Here is a 22,937-nt window from a genome sequence, read left to right on the forward strand (position 1 = left end):
GGAAACCAGACTGCAATTATTAGGGGATAAATAATGCGTTCTGGAAATTGTTTTTAAGCTCGGAAAGGTGGGGAATCAACAGTTGCCACCGTAAATGAGGGATTACAAAGGCAGCTGGCGCGCTCTGCCAGCTGACATCCCTCCCCAGGCTGTGCGGAGACGTTTCTAAGATCACCCCTCAGAGCTGCCAGGGAGCTTTCTGCTGCTCCGAAAGGAAAGAACCGAAACCTCTGTGCAAATTCACACCAGTTTAAACGCTGGTGAGCCCTGGGAGGTACCACTGCTGTCTGCCAGGGGCCACACGGAGCTGAAGGAGCCCAGGAGAGCCACCGAAAGGCAGCAGGAGGCACATCAAACCCAGCACATCCCCTGCACCCTCAGGTAGTAAAAGAAAAAAAAAAAAAGCTGAGCGTAAAAACCAAGACGTGGAATCCATTCTGTGTCTGCTTTGCAGGAAAAGCTCAGCAAAGCTCCAAAGGGACTCCTTACGACCGCTGCCAGCACAACCAACACCTCGCCTCTGGTTCTGCTCTTCTGAAAAAAGAAATCCAGCGCTGCTACAGGGCTGAGACACCTGCAGCAGCATCAGCACGCCTGGAGTAACCTCCAGTCCCCTTTCCCAGCACGAGGCTCAGGGGAAGCAGAGGCTGGGGCGGGCTGAGCCTTGCCAAAGGCACCGAGAACTCATCGCGTGGCCGAGAAACGCCGTGAGGCGACGGCCGCGGCTCCTCGGCACGCACCGCAGAGGCTGTGAGCACACCCACGTCCACACCGGGGGAATTTTGCTGCCAGCCCGCGGCTCCACAGCGAGTTTTATTTCATCCCATCCAGCCTAATCGGTGCGAATCTCCGAGGAAAATGGCTGGCTGCCGAACAAAGGCGCTGCCACCCCGAGCTCCGGCACCGCCGCCGCGCCGGGGCAGCTCCCGCGGCACCGCCAGCGCCCGCCTGGCTCCGGCCACGGCCGTGACTAAGCAGCACCGGGAAGAAACGAGCCAGAGCCCGGCCGGTGAAGGCTGATTACGGGCTTAATCTCCCTAAAAATAGCTCGACGTGCAGTTTGCTCGGCGCACACCGTCGGAGCGCTTCGTCCTCCTCGGTGCGCTAGGGGAGCTGGGCGGTGAGGAGAGGATGGGGCACGGGGAGCGCAGCCTGGCTGGCACCTGCACCCAGGAATGGGGTTAAAATAATGAATGGCCTTTTTTTTTTCTTGAATTGGCAGTGCTGGGAGCACGAGAGCGATGAAAGAATCGGTGAAGCCTGACAGAAACCCACCCCAGAGCTGCCTGCTCTGCTACGCAGCCCCGGCACAGCAGTGGAGTGGCTGGTGAGGGCGCTGCACCTGGAGGGCAAAACCCCAAATCAGGTAACACAGCACAGGTGACAACCTGAGGGACATTTGGGGCAAAAAAAAAAACATTTCAGAGGATGAAACCACATCTACACCCTGTGGTTGTACAGCTACAGGCTGCTGCCAGGTTCCAGGAGGGCGCATCCATGCGCTTTTTGCTCGTCTGGGTCGTTCTCCAGCCCCAGCCCCGGCTCCAGGACGGCTTCCCACAAACAAAGCAGCCCAAAAAGCTCTGGGAGTTTCGGTGCAGGGCTGGAAGGCACCACCCGGAGCCCCCCGGGGACATCCCAGAGGCAGATTGGGCAGCACCCAGAGGCAGAGGCTCGTGGTTCATCATCTTCGTCCCTCCCAGGAGTTGTCTCACACCCAAGAGCTGCAGAGGTCAAAGGCGGCTGGCATCTCGTTTTAAATAGGTGGCAAAAACAGCAAGAGGCAAAAATACCCCGTACGCCGTCATCAGATGTGGTTCTGGGCGTCGCTTTTTTTTTTTTTTCCAAGCTCCATTAAAAACCTCAGCATCCTACAAGTGGTCAGCTGGGTATTTTACGACCTATTACATAGATTTGATTTAAAACGATGCTACTTTCTCACACACACCCTCGAAAGCTTTAAATATAGATGGCTGACCATAAAAAAAAACAAAAAAACAAACATCCAAGAGCAACAAAGGAGGGTATAAATACGACAAAGACTTCCTGGCTGTGCAGGGACGTAGCCATGGCCGTGAACCACGCTATAAGACAGCCAGGATCCCTGTTTATTTTTTCCTTTGGCCACTTCAGCAGCTTCTTTTAGCAGGTCGGCAGCCTGCTACAAATAACTTCCGAATGGATTTTTCTTTTAGAGCCACGCGTGAATATCCCAGGCTCCAAGCGAGCCCTCCAGCTCCCCGTGGACGTACCCAAGCTTGGCCTGACTCGAACACCGATTTGATAAACAAATTTGCTCAGCCAGCGCCCTGCCTTCAGCTCCGTGTTTGTGGCCAGGAGCTCGTTGAGTGTCAGCTTTGTCACCTCCGAGCCGGGGACAGACCCGACACGAGCGCTCAGACGGAGCCAAGGACGGTGCCGGGGTGCAGAAGGAGGCCAGGGGGTGCCCCCGATGGCCCCGCAGCCCGGCTGGATGGGGCCCGACGCCACCGCCTTGGCTCTCGTCTCGGGGTGACTCAGGCGGAACCCACGGGGAGGGAACCCGGCAGCCAAAACAGTAATTACCTGCCCTGCACAGGCCCCAATTAACAGCGGCGCCCGCGACGAAGCGAGGCAAAGCCCCGCACGCCGGCCAGCCCTGCTCCTGCTGGGCACGGCGCGGGCCAACACCTCTCCTGGGGGGGCCCTGGGGGCTTCCCGATGGCCCCAGAGCACACAAAGACCCCCAAAATGAGGCTGTGCCCCCCACAAATGAGGCCGGGACCCCTCACCTGCAGACCAGACCTGGCTCCGGTGCTCCTCACTGCCCCGGTGTCAGCGCGCAGCCGGGGAGGAAAGGCAGGTGGGGGCATTTCTGCCTCTTTTTTGCCAAAAACTCAACGCTTCCACTCCTGCCCGAGCTGCCAGTGGCTCCTGGCAGAGGAAGCAGCAGGAGGAGGACACGGGGACACGGGGACACAGCGGGCAGCAGCCCCCACAGCCCCCACGCCGCCTCTCGCAGGTGGCGCAGGCTGAGGCCGGGCACTCGCTCACCTAATCCCCCTCCCAGAGCTGCTGCTCCGCCTAATTAGGGCCTGGCCGCGCTAATTACAGCAGGGACGTGCTGCTGGCCGGCCAGCACAGACGGGCAGGGAGCCCGAATCCTGCCCCCACTTCACTGAAGGATGCGAGGTTCCCAAAACGCCTTCCCCAGCACCAGCGCCTTTTGTGGTCGTGGCCGTTCCCAAACACAGCTCGGGGAGCACAGGGGAGAATTTCTGAGCAGCCAGGACCCCCCCCACAGCCCCCTCCTCAAACCCCATGCTCCTGCCTGATCCCACAGCCTGCCCCGAGGGTTTTGAGCTCAACCACCCAGCCTTTGGGTGCCAAAGCCCTGGGCTGGAGCACGGGGCTCAGCCGCAGGTGAGCGGTCGCCGTTTCCCTCTCCTCATCTCAGCTTCCACACAACTTTGCAGACAGTAACAATTTCTCAGGCTTCTGCCCCAAAAAGTCCCCGTTCTCCAGAAGCGCTGGCTTAAAACAGAAAGCGAGCCATAAGGTAACACCGAAATAAAACAACAAAACAGGGACGGGGAGCGAACGTGAGCCTGGAAAAACCCGGGCATCAGCTCTGCACCCCCCCCAAAACACAGCTCTGTGCTCGGGCACCGAGCACGTCCCTCGCTCCCCACCCCGCCAGGTACCTGCCGAAACCAAACGGGGCCGATGCGAGCGTCCCCGCCAGCAGGGCTTCCTCTTCTTTTCTGCCATAAAAGCGGGAGGCAAAGAGTTACCCGCTGCCCTGCCCGGGTCCCTGTGTTTACACAACCTCGTGGGCTTGAAATAACAAAGCCCTGACCCAGCGCAGGAGCAGCCCTGCACCGGGAACAAAGGCGGCCCCAAAAAGGATCTGCTCCGCGCCGCTGAAACACGGGATTGGGAAAGGGAATTTGGGGTAACCGAGCTTCTGGGGCTCGGGTTTGGGGCATTCCCTGGTTCCGTTCTGCTCCCAGCTCACCTCATCCCACCCAGGAGATGACCCAGGAACGAGGCAGGTTGTTGGGGGGGGGGGTTGTCGGAGCTGCCTGGCATTCAGCACCCGAAACCCCAAGAGAAAAACGCTCCAAAAGCACGGAATCGCTGCACTTGGCCTGCAGCGGGGTTTGCCCACCCCTCAGCCACATCCCCGGTGTTTATTCCTGATTTTCCTCTCCCCACCAAGAGCCCCTCGCAGCCCAAATCGGCTCCTGCTAACGGGAGGTTTGGGTGCCTAAAATTAAGGATCCCTCCGTGCTTCGGGTGTTGGCAGCCCCCGAGGGAGCCCCTTTTTGTAGGGAGCATCGCCCCCAACCACGCGCGGGTCCCCCCCGTGCTGAGCAGCTCTCAGCTTTAGGGAACCGAGCGACCCCAAAAAGCCCTCCCCAAAAAGCTGAGCCCTAAGCCAAGGGCACAGGGATGAATGGGGGGGGTGGGGGGGGCTCATTTGGGACAGGCTCCTGTGGGGCTGGGCAGGAGGGGAGCTCAGAGGGAGCAGAGCAGAAATCCCCCCCCCCCCCCAGCAAGCCGACCTCCAGAAGCTTAGCCCCTGCCCCTCACCCTAATTTATTGGGAAATTTTTTGGGATGAAATCCTCACCCAAACCACTCGGGAGAGGATTTGGGAACCCGGCAGTGGCAGCTCAGGCCCCCGTTCCCCATCCTGGGGGGGTCCCCCCAGCCTCCCCCCAGCACACCAGGCGTTACTGGGGCTGGAGGCTGAGCCCCCCCCCCCACCCCAGGCAGAGCCTCCCCAGAGGCCTCCCCCCCGAGAACCCTCCCCCCCCCCCCCCAAGCACCAGGTCCCGTCTTGGCACGAGCAAAGCTGTGGCCACATCCCCTTCAAAAAACAAACCCGTTTTTGAGGGAAGAAACCAGCATTTGGCTTTTCAGGCCTAAATGTGGAAAAACTGCAAGCTCGAGGCTGGGGGCTTGCAGGGAGGGGGGGGCAGGGGAGGGGGGTCGGGGCTGCACCAAACCCCACAGCCCGGCTGCGGGGCCTCGTCCCTGGAGGGGGGGGGGGGGGCACGGAGCAAAAACCCAAAAAAAACCCACGAGGGGGTCTCTGGGGCGGGGGGGGGGGCAGGCTCAATTCACCCCCAGAGCCGGTTCCACGCCACTTCCCAGCTGACCACAAAGCGGGGGGGGGGCACAGAACCCCCCCGAGCCATAAAACCCCCTGCCCCCAAACCACGACCCCCCAAATCCCCCCCCCAGCACCCGCACAGCCCCGGGGAGGGGGTTGGGGAGGGGGGGGGGGCAGAGCCCGGCCTGGCCGCGGACAAAGGGCCCGGAGGCCGCACAGGGCCCGGGGCTCCCAAGCGCCCCCCCCCGCGCTGCTCAGGGACCGGGAACGACAAAATCACCCCCCAGGGACCCCTCCCCAAATCCTCCCCCCCCCTAAATCCTCCCCCTCCCTGTCCTCCCCCCTCCCCTTTCCCCTTTCCCTCCCCACCCCCCTCCCGTTACCCTCCAACCCCCCCCTCCCTCCCGGTGACCAATGGGTGGGGGGGGGCACAGGACACCGCCCCCCCCCCCCTAGTGCCCCCCACCCCCGGTGTCCCCCCCCCCCGAGGCCTCACCTCGAAGCGGCTCCGGGTGACCCCGTTCATCTCCCGCCGCATGGCGAGGCCGGGGGCTGGGGGGGGGGGGGGGCGAGAGGATGGTACCGGGGGAGGTCCCGGGGAGGGGGGGGGTCCCGGGGGGGGGGTCCCGGTGCCTCGCGGCCTCCGCCCGCTGCGGCGCCTCCTCCGGCCAACTTCGACCCAAAACAAAAACACCACCTGCCAGCAACGCGCCCGCTCATTGGTCGGCGAGGCGCGGCGGGGGGGGGACCGACGCTGCGGTGGGGACGCCCCGGGACGAGAACGGTTCCGCGCCCCCCCCCCCCACATTCCCCCCCCGCTTATCCCCAAAATCTCCCCTCCCTCCCCCTCCCCGCGCCCACCTACCCCGCAAGCCGCCGCGCCCATGGCGCCGCCGCCCCGGGATTTCTGGGGGGCTTCGGGCCCCCCCTCCCCTCCTCCGGTACCGGGGGGGGTCTCGCGGGGCGCCCCCTCCCCCCCCCCCAAACCGGGGCCGCCCCGAGGGGGCTGCGGGGGGGGCTGCGAGGGGGGCGCGGCCCCCGCCCCGCCACTCCCTTCCGGGTGAGGCAGCGCCGGCCAATCAGCAGGCGCGCCGCGGTGACGTCATTACCGCGGGAAAATCCCGCGTGGCCGCCGCCGAGCGCCCCGAGCCGAGGCCGCTGGGGGCGAGGGGAGCGATCAGGGGGGCCCGGCCGGAGCCCCACGAGCAAAAGAGCCCTAAAAAACGCTTTTAATCGCCCCGTAACACCCGCTGCAGCTGAGAGTAAAAGGTTTGGCTTTTATTCTGTTTACACGTTTATCTTTCCAATACTGAAAGATGTAAAATATCGTCGAGAATAAGCAAAAATAGTTTAAAAATAAAACATTTGTAGGAGACCAAGCGTTTACACACGAAACGTCTGTGTAGGGAGGGGTGTACCTCATCTCGCACCGCGGTAGAAGCAGCATGCAGCTGGCGCCTGGCTCTGGTCTCTTTCTCTTTCTCTCACACGATACAAAACGGAGGGCATACAAAGGGGAAGGGTACAGTGCATCAAAACGGATCCAACAGCTTTCAGCCTGCTACGACCACAGTTCGGGCCCTGGTTTCTCTCGCAGCGCTCGGTGTCACGGAGGCTGAGAGAGGAGGAGACTTGGTTCCCTGGACTTCTGTGGGTGTCCGCGCCGCCCCCCTTTCACAGGAGACATGTAGAGTAGTGAACTTTGGTCTTGGGCAAGCAGAGAAGGAAACATGTTCAGCTCTTCCCTTCCAAACGCATTTCTGTGTCAGTTCTGAAGCTGAACAGTATTTCCTTTTAACTTTTACTGTGTTTCGCATTGGTAAAACATTACTCCAATCAACAAGTCCAGCACACTCCTCCGTGAACTCCCCAGCCCTGATTTGACTTTTAAGGGCCTTGTTTGAAGGCTCTTTATACCTTCACGCAGCCCTGAACAGATCAGAGAACTTCTTTCAGACAAACAAACAAAGAAAGTAACTTACAAAATGAGAGGGGCAGAATGAAAACAGCTGACAACCTGCTGGAGCCTGAGCAGGTTTTACTTCCCCGGTGCAGCCGCGGTAGCAGGGTCTCAAGATAAAGCCATCTGGTGCTGCATTCCTTACATCCTCTTCAGAGACACCCCGCAGTCATACGAGGCTGATGCTGCGTAAGATAACGTAATTTGCTCCGGGTTTAGGCTTTATTCACTACTTTTCTATCATCTCAGCACGTGAAGGGGGGAGCACTGGGGAGGGGGAATCTACAGTATGCAGACCACAAGGAGCAAAGGATGACGGTTGGAAAATACAAGAAAGGGCAGCTCTCTGGAGTTCAGGGTGGCTTTAGGAAATTCAGGGCTCCTGCACCCTACAGGAGCCTGGGAATGAAGCTGAGGGCAGGAGGAAGTGGTGAAAACCCCCTGCAATTAACTGAGTAGTTGCCACCCTACTGAAAAGACATCTACCTTGCTATGGCTTTGAACTGAGCCAGAAAATAAACTGCTTGCCTGGAATATCACTGGGGTCAGACCATAAGCAGGACTGGAAATCTCTGTGTTTAAAAGAAGCTTAAATCCTTGACATGTTTTCAGGCTGCATCCCCAAGCGCGAAGTCTAATCTCCTTCCCACAGGTGAAATCCTGGCCTCCAAGAGTCAACGCCAAAATCCAGGGGGAGCAGGATTCTGCCAGTACAAAATTCGAATGGATAACTCGCGATTTCCCATGTTTCTTCTTCAGCAAATCACATTTAACTGCTTTTAAAAATAAAACACTCTCCTGAGTCTCTTTTCCTTTCAGGGACCACAAGATAAGACCATAGAGGATGCCTGAGTCACGCTCTTAATTCCAGCCAAAAGGGGGAAATCCATCACTTAAGGAAACCACTGCTTCTGCTGCAATTGTTATCCAGATGAACCAGTTAGGGTCTGCTTTTCCAGCAGTGTAAGTGCTAACACGAGGAAGTGACTGACTCACAGTGCTAGGCTAACACCTCCCAGAGAGAGAAGGGAATGCTTGTGTGCATTACCAGAATTACTATTTGAGAAGTGTGCTGCAAGTTAAAAGAAAAAAAAAAAAGAAAAAAGAAAGAAACCTTAAGCGCTTCAGCAACAGAAACAGCTTGAGAAAACAAGGCCTGTTTTTAACCATGAACACACACGAGCTGTTCTATCGACAGTAACGGAGCATTTGCTGCAGATAGATTAAGCACAGCTCTAAAGTTTGCAGGACTGAGGCTCGTGTGCGGCTTACAGTCTCTCTCTTTACAAATGCAGCATCGGGGGTCCTGGGGACGTTCTGTTTGCTTGGTTTACAAGGAAGCAGTGCTCAGATTAAGACAGTGGAGTTCCTTTTCAATTTAGATTTGCTCCAATGCACGCCAGAATTGTACCGGCTTCACCATAGCTACAGTGGCTGCATGTGTGCAGAGCTTTCCGAATCCACAGGCTCTACCCAAATTCTCAAGTCCCTTTGGGCTCCATCATACAATTAAAATGGAGATCGCATGAAAACAAGCAGCATAATGCATTCAGATATGGACATAAATAAATAGCTAAAATGAAAGGGAAGTAAAAAATTCGACAGCATTCCTTCATCACTTCGACCTGGAATAAAAAGCCAACAGCCCTCACCATGGCTGACTGCAGCCCACACCAGAGGAAGACAAAGTTCCTCAGCACTGCTCTGAATCAGGCCACGAATGAAGAAATGCCACAGAAATAAAAAGAACTAAAAAGCACTTTTTTTTTTCCTTTCCTCCAACCACCCTTTTTTAAAAGAGTAAAACCCAACCCTATATCGTGCCTTAAAATAATTAGCTTAAAACTTCCTAAAAGCAAAACCAACTCTGTCTGAGCGGGAAGAGGGGCAGAGGAACTCAGATTCTCCCAGAATAGCCTATGTTTGTTTGCACCAGTTTGAGGTCTGCTCCCACGCTTACACGCACGCTTTGCTTTATGCCCATTACCTCTAATGGGCCTATTAATACTTATAAATTAAGAATGAGTGTAAGTGTCCGTAGGATGAAGGCCACAGTCAGGAACCTGGCTTGCAGAATGAGCTGCTGGCACTCACACGTTCTGTGTGAACTTTGGAGATCCTTGGAAATACTTTTTTTTTGTTTTCTCTTATAACACCTCATCGACATCAGCGTGGCAGGTTTGCAACGAATGGTTCCTTCATTTCCATCTCTAGAACCTGCAGGTCCTGCGTACTCGGTATCTTTCAAAGACACTCAAGAAATTAATTGCCAATTAGAGCAACATCCATGAGATCATCGTCTTCTTCCCCGATCAAAAACTCAGGGCTAGCCCGGGATGGTCGCTCAGCCGAGAGCATAGCGCTGCTGGCCATGGAGAGAGACTGGTCAGCTGAAATCGGGGATTTGGACCAGCTCTCTGGCTTGATGCTGTGAGATTTCTTCTTGTCTCTTTCTTTGTCCCGATCCCGGTCCCTGTCCCGGTCTTTGTCTTTCACTTTTTTCTTCTCTTTTTTGTGCTTCTTGTGTTTTTCTGAGCTATATTCAGGCAGTGGCCTAATGCCGTCGTCAGAGCTGGGGCTGTTCTGATAGGATTTCTCTGCTATGGAAGAGCCCGACTCGCTCTCACTGTCTATGTTTTGGGGAGTGTATGCTGGTGACTTACTGTGGCTGGGAGAGCAGCGTTCGTGTTTTGGAGTAGATCCACTGATCAGAGGGGATCCGTAGCTTTTGGAAGAAGCCATCTGAGGCCTTAAGCTATCCCCCCCTCCTTCCCCAGGTTTCTGCAGAGTTACTTTGGCTTTAATACTAGGGGAACCACCATCATGCTTGCTGATGATAATTTTGGCCACTCCAGTGCTTCCGACGTTTTTGGAATCTGAATTCTTCTTGGAAGAGTCAACAGATCCTCCGGAAACAGAGACTTTAGATTTCTCTTTGTCACTCTTCTCGCGTTTGCCCTGGAACTCCCCCCCAGACATGTTGTGTTTGGAGGACATAGTATGGCTTGAGGAATTGGAACTTGGCCCCATTTGTCCATCCATCGGGTCATCTCCACCAGGCCCGCTAGTGACAACCCCGTGCTTAAGTTTGTCTATGACTGCAGTCAGAGATGGCTTCTTGTTTCTGCTAGGAGACTTGCCTTTGGAACTTCCATGCTGGTTTTGAGATGAAGACATGGAAGACCCGCTAGATGAAAAGGAAGATGAAGATGCCGTGGAAGAATTCGATGAAGGAGGCGGCTTTTGTGACATGGACCCAGAGGATCCCATTCCTGAAGACGATTTCATACTCGAGCTCGATCCAGTCCCAGACATATGAGAGCCTCCAGAACCTGAACTGATAGGTGACTTTGCCTTCGATGACGGGGGAGTACCTGGAACAGGTTTCATGGGAGAAGCAAGCTTGTCAGAACCTCCTGAAGGTCGAGAATGAGATGGCGAGATGTTTGGTTTACTCATGGAAGGGTTCATAAGCGACGATGGCTTTCCTTGAGGTTTCATCTTGGTACTTCCAGACCCGCTGCTGAGGCCGTGCTTGGTGATGGGGGAGGACCCAGGCTTTCCCACCGACTGCGTTGAGCTTTTGGACTGACCTGAACTTGAGCCACCTTGGCTTGAGTAGAGGCTGCTGCTCATCTTTGAGCCCGAAGACCCTTCTGATTTGCTGCTTTTCATTTTGCCTGAGGTTGAAGAGGAGGAGGAAGAGGAGGAGGAGGAAGAATGGCTATGATGGCTTTTGCTGCTGGAGGAGGTGACAGAGCCACTACTGCTATACTGGCCGTGAGAAGACGGTTTGCCAACAGTCACTGTTCCTTTTGGGATCTGAATTGTGATTTTTGGAATAGGAGGAGTAGCCACACCGGGAGGAGTCTGAGATCTGCCTGAACTGCCAGGAGATTTGGACCCACCAGTGCTCGCTGGTGGCGTGAAAGGCCTGTTTGACGAGCTGTGAGATGGAGACTTCCCGTCTGTCTCCTGCTTCTTCCGCTTCGGGAGCTTCTCTTTGCTTTTGCCGTCACTGGATGGCGTCCGGCTGCGCTTCCCCGGCTTCCCATCTATTCCAGGACCTGCCAGGTTACCTCCAGAACCGTTGCCTTCCTTTACCCGTTTCTGAGACTTCTCTTTTCCTAAATCCCCTGTATTTAGTAAGGGGCTCTGACCTCCACTGTGGTGCTCCATGATGTCAGAGGACCCCAGTGCTTTGCTTGCAGCTGCAATAATACTAAAATCTACTGTATCCGACTGATTGCTTCCCTTAAATTTATTTTCCCCCCCATCGCCCCCTAATACTTGTACCCCCAAAGTACTTAGAGCCTGGGATGCATAGCCCTTGAAATCATCTGTGTCTCCACTCTGACTACTCTCATCAAAGTACTCCTCCCCAAAGCCGCTTTGGCTCTGACTGTTCAGCAAGTCAGGATTGAAATCTACCCCATCTGGAAAAAAATGGTTTGAAGAATCACTGTTGGGGCTCACAGCAGCGTCTGCTATCAGGTCTGCTGGGTCTGTGTACGGGTTCTCGCTATTGTTCGTCTGAAAAACATCGGGGTCAAAGAGGGCACTTTGTGAATGTCCTGAACTAGAAGAGTCTCTCACGGGAGTACCAATGGGCGGGCAGTCCTCATTAGTGGTGGGGAGCTTGGAAGCCTCCTCTGCTATATCCGAGAGGATATCAGTAACATCGGCTCCAATGCTGTCCGAACTAGAGAGTCGAACCATTCTCTGAATACTGGGCTGCGAGTGAGGTATAGGCTGCGGGTATGTAGTAGGAGGAGTGCTGCATTGGCTGGGTGCTGGAGTAATGTGAGGGGTGTCCAGGGTATCTGCAGTCATGTTGACATCAAAAATGGGGTTCTGGGAGTCAACATCCATTGAGAAGAGCTCCCTCTGGAAATCATCCTCAGTCTGATGCTTGGGCTTGTCGGCTGGCATGCGGGATTTTTTTTTCTTTTGCTTATTCCCCCCAGGGCCCATTTCCATTCTGGGAGAGCCAGAGGAAGAGTTCTGCCTTTCGAGAGGGCTGCTCCCATACAGAGTGGAGAAATCCTGAGGGGGATTCTCTTTAAGAAGGTTCATGAGCATGGGGTGGTTCTTGGTGTTGCTTGCTGGTGAGGATACTGGTGGTGGTGTGTGATGGGGAGGGGTTGGACTTGAGCCAATGGTAGACCCCACATTCCCTGTGATCTGCAACAAACTAGTGAGAATAGGGTTCTGAGACACTTTGCTGAAGTCCTCCCCATGGCCCACCGAGTCATGCCTCTCTTTCATGCTTATGCTCATGTTAAACAAAGTAGTGATGGGCCCCCCAGGAAAAGTGTTTGTTGGGGTAGTGGTACCACTCATTGGGTTGCTGCCTGTGGTCATGCCATACCCTGGGCTGCTGGCTGGGGGAAGGTTTTTCTTCACCATGTCTTCTACTGTTTCTGCAATGAGGGACAAGGCTGGTGTGTCTGCTTGAATCGTTTCTGCTTTTCTGCGAATTGCTCTCATGGTCACGGGAATGGACATACATCTGCAAGACACAAGACCAAGGGTTTAGCATGCATCTTGCTTGCCCTACAGCAACGCTCACCAAAGCAGTTTTAACACCTTCACCAGACAAAGCAAGCAGTGAGGCTCGTGGGCACAGGAGAGCAACAGGTCCAGCCACTGTAAATGCCTCGCTGCTCTGTTTGTGTTCTTACTTATCCCGTCATGCTTATCCAGCCATGACACAACTGCCTTGCAATTACAAAATGCAGGGATAATTAATCAATCAACTAACTCTAATAATTAATAGCTGACAGATGATAATCTTGTAGTTAAAGCACAGGATGCAGCCTGGGTTGTTACTTGGATTCTGCTAGGGAACACCTTTGTCTAAGCTTGGCAAGCCTTACACTTCCTGCAGTCCTGTAAAAATCAATGATACTGTCACATTCTACTCAAGGTCAACTACCCTATAATGTTCTGAAATAAAAATAGCTATTCTCACTCACGAAGTCTATGCTGTGCACTGTTAACATTCTGCTGCGTTCTGCATGCCTCCATGGTGGCTGGGGTGGAGTAACCTTGATAAAAGACCGGGGTAAATGACAACCTGCAGGGGAGCTCTTTCACATTTTACAAGACTTTGAAAGCAAGCAACCAGAGGAGAAAGCATAAACAGGCAGGCACCTCGGACACACTCCCCAAAATAAGTAGTTACGGTTCAATGTTTGGAATGGAATTTTCAGTAGGGTGCCAGGTTTGCCTCTCCTCCAAAAAAACTCATGTAAAACTTACTCAGATAGAATGGCTCCAAAAACAACTAGGAAAAATACAACAGACAGAATTCATCCATACAATTCGGAGTGCCCTGAACAGAGGCACGCCACGGTACTCACCGATATGTTCTCAAACATGAAATCTCTCTCTCTCTGTTACAGCTCATCAAACAGAAAGGAGTGAACCTGAGAGCCTGGTCCTACAGGCACGGCACCAGACTGACTCAGAAGGTCTGAGCCACCTCTCTGGCTCCGGCGCCGGTCGGCTGAGTAACCACAGACGTGCCACACAGGCTGCCTGCACCTCGGCTCATCCCGGTTACGAAACCGGGATAATGACACCCACTCTTTTGGTCAATGCTCTGGATAGAAATCACTTATCCTGATCATTACACAGGAATCCGGGAAATATGGGAAAACAATTACATTTTAGCTATTCAAGCAATAATTTTAGCTGCTTCTGGGTTACTTTTGGAGCCTGGTTTTGCACTGTCAGTTCTCCTCCTCAAAGCTGAATTTTCAGCAACATAAAAAACTTGGTGGGATGCTATCAAAAGCATTTGCAATTAATTGTACTTGCAAGCTCCTGCATATTGGCTTACAAACATCACTGTAAACAACACGGAACATTGGAACAGAATCATCCAGCTTACCTTTGAACAACTTTGGCAATGAAATCATCCGTACAGATAAGAGCATCAGACAGCCCTTTGTACAGCTTACAGTTCACATGAGAAGAGTCTTGCACATCCATTACCACTGAAAGAGAGAAGGCATTTAGAAGAGATAAAAATTCTGGTTACAGTGGAAGAAAACCCTGCCGTCCTGCCTCTAAATACACCATGCTTTTAGCGAGTCCACTTACCACACACTAGGGAGTCATTCACAGGGTGCTGAAAGGATACACTGAAACAGGAGTCAGAGAGAGGACAAACTTCAAACTGCAGGATCCCAGGAGAATCTGAAAGACATGGGAACTGTTACATTAGGGAACACAGGAGATGAACCAGAGGCGCCAGCTCAACATACCCAGATAGAAGAAAAAAGAAAAAGGGAAGCAGCATGGGCCTTATTGCTAATTCCTACACCTGGGAAAATCACCCACAGCTCCTTATTATCCCCACATTATATTCCACTTGATGTCGTACCCACCTTCTTTTAGAACTGTTCGCTTGACGCAGCTGCCTATTAGTGTGTTGTATGCCACCTGATGTCTGATCAAATTAAGGATGAGGGGAACCCGTCCAGGGTGCTGGAAGGCGATTTTACTGATCAGTGTTCCTTGGAGGCTTCTTCCATCTGGGAGAGGAGCATCCTTGTTCAGAAAGTAACAGTGCTGCTGTCCTGGAAGAGCCTGACAAACAATTTCTGCTTTACTCCAGCCAGTGCTGGGTACAATGCGATAACAAGACGTCTAAAGAGGAAAGAGCAGGCTCCAGATCTAAAGGATGGCAAGCCACCTTCCTGGCTGAAAATGACAATGAAGACATCTTCCTTCCACTAAATGACAAGCAGACCCCAACAAGCAAGACAGGACTTTGGCTCCTCAGAAGTAGTACTGCCAAACAGCATTAACTGTCCCCCACTACAACAGCTTCGTGTGGCATGGCATCCCTTCTCAGGAAAGAGAAATCCTCTGAAGGTAATAGGAGATCTGTCACAGACTAATTTCAGAAGTAGGATTTCTCCCAAGCAATGCAAGTGATTCAGCCACAAATTACAGTCCAAAGAAAGAGGAAAGGACAGAATCTGGCAACGCTCAGTCCAATACTTCTGCTGTCATTATTGCAGCAGCACTTTGACTGCAATGGATTTCTCACTACTGAGTCACTTTCCATTTGTTATATGTATATTTATTTGCACACAAAATCAATGAAAACTGCAAACATCACAGGTGATTCTGATGTCTTCCCACAAGCCCCATCTAGTCTCTGGAACACTGCTGCAGCTACCTTCAGCATTCTTCTCACCTGCTACCCAAGAACAGCCAACAGACCTTCTGAAGAGCCAACTCACTAAAGCACGTGTATCAGAATTCTAACGACTGGACAGCACAGGCTTTCCCCATGAACAAATTCTGTACCGATTTCCTGTATCCTGCTTGAAAAATACCCAGAACAGATGAAACCCCCCCACAGTGCTCAACTACAAGTAGAATGCCCTGGTTGCAATGACGTACTTACTGCATAGAAGCGCATATTGTGGTTTAACGGTACAGGATCAGCCTCCTTGGACAGTTCAAACTGCGTGATCAACTCATACAAAGGTACAAACGTTGGTGGCGTGTCAAACAGTGGAATACCTGAGGAAAAAAAAGGTAGATAATGGTAGCACTGGGAGCTAGAAGGTGATGGTGGGCCAGAGGAGTTACTATCTACTGAAACAAACCTCTCTGGTTCTTACCAAAACCAGCACAAAACCTTAAGCAACTTTTATGGCATGCTTTTAAAAATATTTATGGCATGCTTTTAAAAATAGTAACAATTTTTAAATAAAAACCTAGGGAGTGTCCGTTTCACAGATCTGCCACTCACCTGTGCAGCTCTGAAGTTTCTGAATGAAAGCTCGAGACACTGGAATGGGACGTGGGAATTTCAAAAAGAAACAAGCTGGTAAGTCCACACTGTTGGCACTGGTGATTGATGAGAAAGATGGAGTTCTGGAAAATCAAGTTAATACGTGGTCTTTTTAGATGCAGGGCATGATCGTGAGCACCAGCTGTACAATTTGCTGTTTGCTCAGATACAAGCAGTTATATCTTCTTAAAAATTAAAAGACAGTCCTCAAAAGTGTGTCACGTGCCTGAAATACCCATTTCTCAGCTTCATATAATGCTACGACATCACACAGTCATCTCCCCGCTCTAACTTCAAAAGAGGGCTGAATATTGAGCTGGCATCTAACCAAGGCCACTGAGAAAGGCCTGGCCAATAGGTCCTCTGCTTACCCTTTGCTGTCAACTGGATGAGAGCCCATAATCAGTGGTGCAATTGGAAGTTTGTACATCGCCATGGTTCCCTCGACTGTTACTGACACATTCATACCTAAAGATCGAGGAACTGCAAGAGAAGGCAAGAAAAAAAAGGGAACAAGATAAGGTGATGAAAAAACAACACAGCCTTTATGAATTAAGTATCAGTATGGTGGAAACACGTTGCTTCCTCTACAAAGACTACAGCCAAACACGTTAGTTGTGCTACCTAACACTATTTTTCTTACACGGTTGATCAATGGCATAATTCCTAAAACATATATCAAATATGTTTGCCAGTCTGTAATATGTTCTTTACAAAGCAAAACAATAAATAGCTTTGAACAATTTCACCCTTTTCTTTGCCCAATTCAAACTCCAGAACAACCACGAGGCTCAAGAAGATGGTCAGCTCAGACGGCATTTACTCATGTACTAATTAAACCTGTGTCCTTTGTAGGCAGCCTCTGCTTTCCTTGTATTACAAGTGGCAGCAGAGGGGAGCCAGACTGCTCCCCTGGACTCCTGCGTTCTTCTCTCCTTCAAGCAGCAGTAGGCCCACAGCAGCTTCCAAAGGCAACCTACCATTGTTCTCATGCAAGATAATGGGGGTTCCAGTGCCATCTTCAAATAAATCATAGGGCGAGACGTAATACTTGAGATTCATGAGGAGACCTGCGAGAGAGAGGCTGATGAGCAGGGATCCTGATGCCACAGGTTAACCCCATTGTTACTAACCCCTGTAACCACATCGTATTTGCACTGTAACACAGCACATGCTGCACAGAGCTCCTAATGCACCTCGAAAGAGCTGTTCTCTGCTGCCACAGCCACAATACTACTGCATGGAGCTTTGTGAAGGAAGACTGGTTTTCTGGATCACGTGGGACTTACAAATGTTCAACCACCTCGTCCCTCTTTGATTAGCGTTTTTCTTTATTACCACCAGTTAATTTCAAACTAACGATAACAAAGGGGACCCAGAACAAAACCAACTTTCTCTTTCTGTTTTTAAGCGTTTATCCAAGATACCTCCGCTCCTGGGGGTGAGATAGCCAACACTGCCACGAAGAATCTTGTCGAGTGGATTTGCATTGGTGGCTTGCCTGCAAGAGAGGCAATCACAGGTCTGTAACAAGCTAGAGCCATATCTGAAGCCAAAATTCATGTCCTGATGGCAGTCTAAGGTTTTAAATCAATATACACACTGCTCAGTCACAGAAATAGCTATTCTAAACTTCAGAGTGTCATAGGCAAAGCAGAAGCTACTTTTATTCCTATAGTATGGATGGTTTATGTCCTGAATCCACAACAGTAAAAGGTAGTCAGATGTTTTTTCGTTTCTGACTGTAATGTAAAGCAACTGTAACCACTAACCCATCTAATCATGAACTTTTTTGGCCTTCCAGACTTTCCTTCAGTTGAATTCTGTAGTTAGAGAGGACAATGGTAAATTCCAGAAAGCTCTGAGCAAGTTTTCTGTCTCTCTTTATCACTCTCCTACTAGCATAATCCTTCTATAACATCAGCATAGCACTTTTTAGCAATAAAGTCACAATATATAGGGATTGATGTGACACTTCACGGATATACGGTTCTTGGCATTATTATAATCAGTCAACCTGATACGAAAATTATCAAGGAAAAAAAAAAAACAAAGAAAAACAGTAACCATAGAGACGTTCTTACCAATACATCCCTGCCATTTTTGAGAGATCCAGCTCCAAGGACTGTAGAGCCAAGTACATTTTAGTTTTAAGTTTGCTGAAAAAAAAAAAAATAATAATTAAAAGGAACCATGCAAAGAAATGCAACTCACAAACTGATGGCTGACAAGCTGCAGTACTTCCTATCAGATGGACCATTTAGAAATTAACTTTTCCATCTGCATTCCCACTGCTCTGCATTAAATCCTTCCAGCCCACTGTGTTCACATGCAAGCCATGGTGATGAAGTCAGCAGGATCACAGGAACAATGAAAGTTTAAGCACAAAGCTAGAAGCTTGTAGGTTTAGTAGTATATACATGGACGTAAATATCATACATATTCTAGACTTACTTGTCTCCTGGCAACTTATACAGGTTCACAAGTCCCCTTAGATGCTTAGAAAATTCATCAAAATTTTTCTCTCTGGAAGTCAGAAGGAGAAAAAGTAACACACGTTCAAATTTGCTGCAGATAAGGCTTCTTTTTTAAAAGTTCCATTAATACAAATATCAAGTCACTTCAGAACAGAGTTTTGCTACATGAAAGCTAAGTGATGCCTTCTTCACGTGATCCAGCTTTAACAATTCTGAATGCATCTTGTGCTGTGGCTCCCAAGATGCCAGGCATGGCAGTCAGGATCAGAAACATCTGATCCAAAGCCAGAAAATCCCCTGAAGAAGAGGAGAGACTTTATGGGGAAAGAACAGCTTTGAAATGTTTTGTGTTTCCAGGCGTAAAATAGTATCACATCCATACTGCAAAGAAAAGCCAATCCAAAAATGTAGCAACCAGTTCTTGTTGCTCACCTCAGATGTTGCACCAGTTCTGGACAACTCTGAAAAGGAAAGAACATGCAGCAACATCAATGTCAAACGCAGTTTAAGTCTTTGTGCAGCACAGCAACTGTAAAATATTACAACGGTGAAGTTTTTGAGCATCATCTTTAGATGAGAAGCAACAAAATGCTCACAACTACACGTTGCTATGTTTGTAGTTCTGCTTGTCAACCCCCTTTGGAACAAATATAGGCAATGTTCTTTCTTCTTAAACAATTGATTTGGGATAAGCTTTTAAAATTGTGACACCAGAGGTTGAGAGCCTGCAATCTCACATAGATATATTAAAAATGGGCTGTTTTCAGAAGAGCAGCTACACCAACATAAAGAGTGAGTTCAAACTCTCACACCTGTGGGGGAGGGAAGTAAAGCAATTTTCTTTCAGGATTTCAGCCATAACATTCCCCATCTTAGTGCTTTCCACTCACAGATTTAAGTTTTCTAAGATTCGTTTCCCTATCCTTCCTCCAGAAATAAAATCCTCAGAAACACACCAAAAACTTCCTCAAATAATTTTTCCAGTTTTAACACTACTCAAAGAAAAAGAGACCGTGAGTACAACGCTCCTCGCAGGTTACTCCAAGGGGGCTCTGACCCTCCATGAGAACAAGCGAGCAGCAGAGGCACAACGCTTGGTCTGGCAGGACATTCAGTGTGATTTTTTCTCTGCTCAAACAAAAGGGAGGCAAAAGTGCAGTTCCAAACCCAAAAAGGTATTACGCTCATCTTTCTCAGTAATACGTACCACAGGGTTTTCTCCGTGGTGAGCCACCTTGACATCACATAGCAGCCCTGTAGGATCTAACTGGACTTCCACATAGAACATGTCTGAAGTGATGTAACATTCAGTGCCATTTGCACTAAGGTGAGATCCAAGGCTTACATACAAAACAAAACAAAAATTGCTATGAGGTGCACACAAAAACCAATCAAACCAGCAGTGAGATTACGAGGCGTACAGATAAACAGGAAATGCCTTTGCCGTAAAACAAAGGAGGAGACGTACCCGTTCTGTCTGGCTATAGACTCCAGGCGATCCGTCATGGCAGGCAGAGAAGACACTGGATGGGGAAAGCACAAAACAAGGCTTAGTGAAAGGATTCCAACGTTTTCCCTGGCATGAAACATCAGCATTAAAACAACCCCAGCTCCTCACTTACTCCTGCGTGTGCTCGTACCTTAACACGTGCATCTCTAAGCATTATCTGCACTCAAAACTGGAACGAACAATTTAAATGGAGGAAAACAAACGTTCTCAGCAGTACAGAGGGAGAACGGATTTCTTCCTCCGGTGGAATTCAGGTAGGGGCAATAAGAATAAAAATAACACAAGTGATCTTGACTGACACTGAGTCACAACACAGAAGCATGCTTATGGAAACGTGAGCCCCACGAACGCAGCGAGACGTGCAAGCAACGGCCTCACTTCTGCTCTGCAGAGAATTTCCACCGTATGTCACCGTTAAGCATCTCCCACAGCGCACGCACAGGATGTACCAACCTTTTAATGCCTTCTGCAGAGTCTCCAAGCAGCTCACCAGATGTTGGTGCCCCCCAGAGTTCATCACAACTCGTTTCTCCTACGCCAGGAAGAAGAAAAATGTCCTCGTTATGCGTCACTCAGTGAGGGGGAATTGCCACAATTTTTGTTCAGTCAAGTGAGGTTTATTCAGGTAATTAAAGGCAGATTAGATTTCATACCGAAATTACACCCTCATTTTGATTCCTGTATGAGAACAGCACCCATTTTGGAAGCAGGTAACAAAGGCAAGCTTGGAATTGATATATTTTTTGGAGCAACTTGCTCCTGTGGAACAACAGACTGTAACGACTTTTTAATAGGCATAAGCTGAGAGTTGTGTACGAGGAGACAAACAGAGAGGTGAACTTTTACCACCACGATAAATGCAGCAGTCCTTCAGGTAGCTCTGCCCTTCCTCCCGCTCCTCCCTACCCTCACCTAGCTAGAAGGGAATCCCATCCCTCCCTGCACGCTGCAGGTGTGAGGACAGCACGCCCCAGCCACGCTGAGCCAAAAGGAAGCCAAGGCTTGACCAAAACGCAAAGCACTTTGCAGAAAAAAACAAACTCCAGCACCCTCCTGCTCGGATCCCAGCCCTTCTCACCATGACTTGACGGACTAGCTTCATGGTTTCTGTCCAGGGTCTGTTCTGGTTGTACTTTGCGTGGAGTCTTTCTAGGAGAGTACTCATCTTGTTCAGCTTCTCCGCTTCTGCAAGACCAACCACAGGGACAACTCAGGAGAGAGGACAGGACAATATCTGCAGGTTTTACAAACAACACAGCCTGGCAGTTGTAATGAGAGCGCTTCCCACTTTTAAACTAGGCATGGTTTTAAAAAATATATTTATTGCTGTCTTATCCCTGCAACCCAGACTTTAAGGCTAAATAAACGTTATATCACCAGCCATCCAAACCCAGAGGTCCTAAAGAGCCTCAGGACCTGTTGGAGAAGGACTCCTCTTTGCACAGCCCCCCTAGAATGACCTGGCCCCATCAGGGTAAGTTCTGGCACGACAGGAGGACGCTGACAGACTGTTTGGGGCTATGACAGCACGGCCTGAAGATGAGGCTTCCACACAGTGAAAAATGGAGATGTAAAGAAGAGAAGTTACACTTAATTCCCGGGATTCCCCCTCACTGTTCACTCTTCCACCTTCTTGTGCAGCGAGGATCTTCACAGACCCTTCCCTCACCAAAAGCCTTGGCCAAGAGAAGCCTTACACAAGAGAACGTGAGCTTTGGTACTACCACAATTAGCTTTTTTCCCTCCTTTGTGCTATTTTTTTTCCTTCAGTTGCATTTGTAAAGAAAAAAAAACAGACAGACAGCAGACACCGGTGCCAAAATAAACCTTGCCGCAGCCACCACTGCCTCCAAGGCAAACACGAGCCTGTGACACGTTAACTGCAGCACACAGCCCTGCAACCCTCGGAGTGGAATTCAAAGGCTTCATCCTCGTTACTGACGCACGCCCGGTTCACAGAGTTGATGCTGGCACCACCAAGTGCGAATGTCTGAAATAGCTGGGTGCTTGTTGAATTTTTTTGGGACACTTTGCACCTCCCAGCCACGCTACAAACACAGCCCGGCCGAGGGTGGCTGGGCACCCAGCACCACATCCAGCTGGCTTCCAAACTTCTCCAGCCAGAGGAGACTCCAGCAGCTCAGGGGAGCCTGGTGGGCACTCGGTCACCCACAGGGTGCCAAAGTGTTTCGGTGTTCAGCCACTGCTGCCTGGGCGTCTGCAGCCTCTCGGCCTGGCTCTGGGCACCCCTGGGACGTGCCTGTCCCTTCCCACCAGGTTCGTGCTCCCAGAGCCCTGCTGGCTTTCAGCTGAGACGTGCTGAGGCCGCCCCCTTTATTTCATAGCATCACCAAGGCTGGAAAAGCCCCCCCAAGGCCACCTGGCCTAAACACCCCCCTGCCACCACTGTCACCAGAGCCACGCACTGAACCACGTCCCTAACCCCCAGCTCCAACTTTCCTTAACCCCCTCCAAAAAGGGACAGCAACGCCACCACCTCCTGCCCGATCTGCCCCGCAGCCTGCCCACTTCCTGCTGAGAATTTCGGGCCAGGACCTCGGGGCCCCCCGGACAGGGATCTCCGGTCCCTCTCTGACCCCCCCTCTCCCCATTTCCCTCCCCAACAGCCCCGGGAGCTGCGGGGCGGCCCCATCCCGGTGCCAACGGGCCCGTTACCCCTCCGAATGCTGACAGGGAGCGGTTGGACCCCCCCCCATTCCCTGCCCCCCCCCACCCCTTCCCCACCCCCAGGCCGCGGCCTCTCCTCAGCCCCCCCCCCCCCCGCGGCCCGGCGGCACTCCTCACCCTCGGCACCGCCCGGCGCCGCCTTCATGTCGAGGGAGAGGGAAGGGGGCGGCCCGAGGAGGGGCCGCGGCGCCGGTGTCGCCTGAGGAAGGGCCGGGGGGAGGCCCCCGACGCCCCCGAGGCCGCCGGGGCCGCTCCGCGCCCGCCTCACACGGCGCCGGCCGCCGCCATCTCCCGGCCGCGCCGCCTCTCGCGAGAGTCCGCGAGAGTCTCGCGAGAACGCCGAGTCTCGCGAGAGGTGGGGAGGGTGTGCGGCGGCGTAGG

General features: G+C 51.6%; 2 protein-coding genes across 3 annotated transcripts in view; both read right to left on the bottom strand.

Moving 5' to 3' along the window:
* Window positions 1-6,129, bottom strand: part of FBXL20 (F-box and leucine rich repeat protein 20) — a 32,280-nt gene extending 26,151 nt beyond the window's left edge. Inside the window, exon 1 of one of the 2 annotated variants that reach the window (XM_027445649.3) lies at window positions 5,966-6,129. In XM_027445649.3, coding sequence (XP_027301450.2) covers window positions 5,966-5,986 — 21 coding nt within the window. In that variant the 5' untranslated portion in view covers window positions 5,987-6,129. Of the gene's footprint in view, window positions 1-5,596; window positions 5,688-5,965 lie in introns of those variants that run through there. The other variant, XM_027445650.3, reaches the window with a different exon arrangement.
* A 2,102-nt stretch (window positions 6,130-8,231) lies between these two features.
* MED1 (mediator complex subunit 1) lies at window positions 8,232-22,917 on the bottom strand. Its single transcript, XM_038168824.2, has 17 exons — window positions 22,674-22,917; window positions 20,947-21,053; window positions 20,322-20,400; window positions 19,827-19,881; window positions 19,566-19,698; window positions 18,791-18,819; window positions 18,336-18,407; window positions 17,966-18,040; window positions 17,309-17,382; window positions 16,862-16,951; window positions 16,253-16,364; window positions 15,840-15,964; window positions 15,489-15,607; window positions 14,458-14,659; window positions 14,171-14,266; window positions 13,959-14,064; window positions 8,232-12,572 (listed from the first exon to the last, which is right to left on the bottom strand). Exons 1-17 carry the CDS (start codon window positions 22,699-22,701, stop codon window positions 9,323-9,325), a joined length of 4,752 nt encoding a protein of 1,583 aa, XP_038024752.1. The 5' UTR covers window positions 22,702-22,917; the 3' UTR covers window positions 8,232-9,322.
* Window positions 22,918-22,937: the final 20 nt, after the last annotated feature.

This window comes from Anas platyrhynchos, chromosome 28, assembly GCF_047663525.1.
Source record: "Anas platyrhynchos isolate ZD024472 breed Pekin duck chromosome 28, IASCAAS_PekinDuck_T2T, whole genome shotgun sequence".
Classification (NCBI taxonomy): domain Eukaryota; kingdom Metazoa; phylum Chordata; class Aves; order Anseriformes; family Anatidae; genus Anas; species Anas platyrhynchos.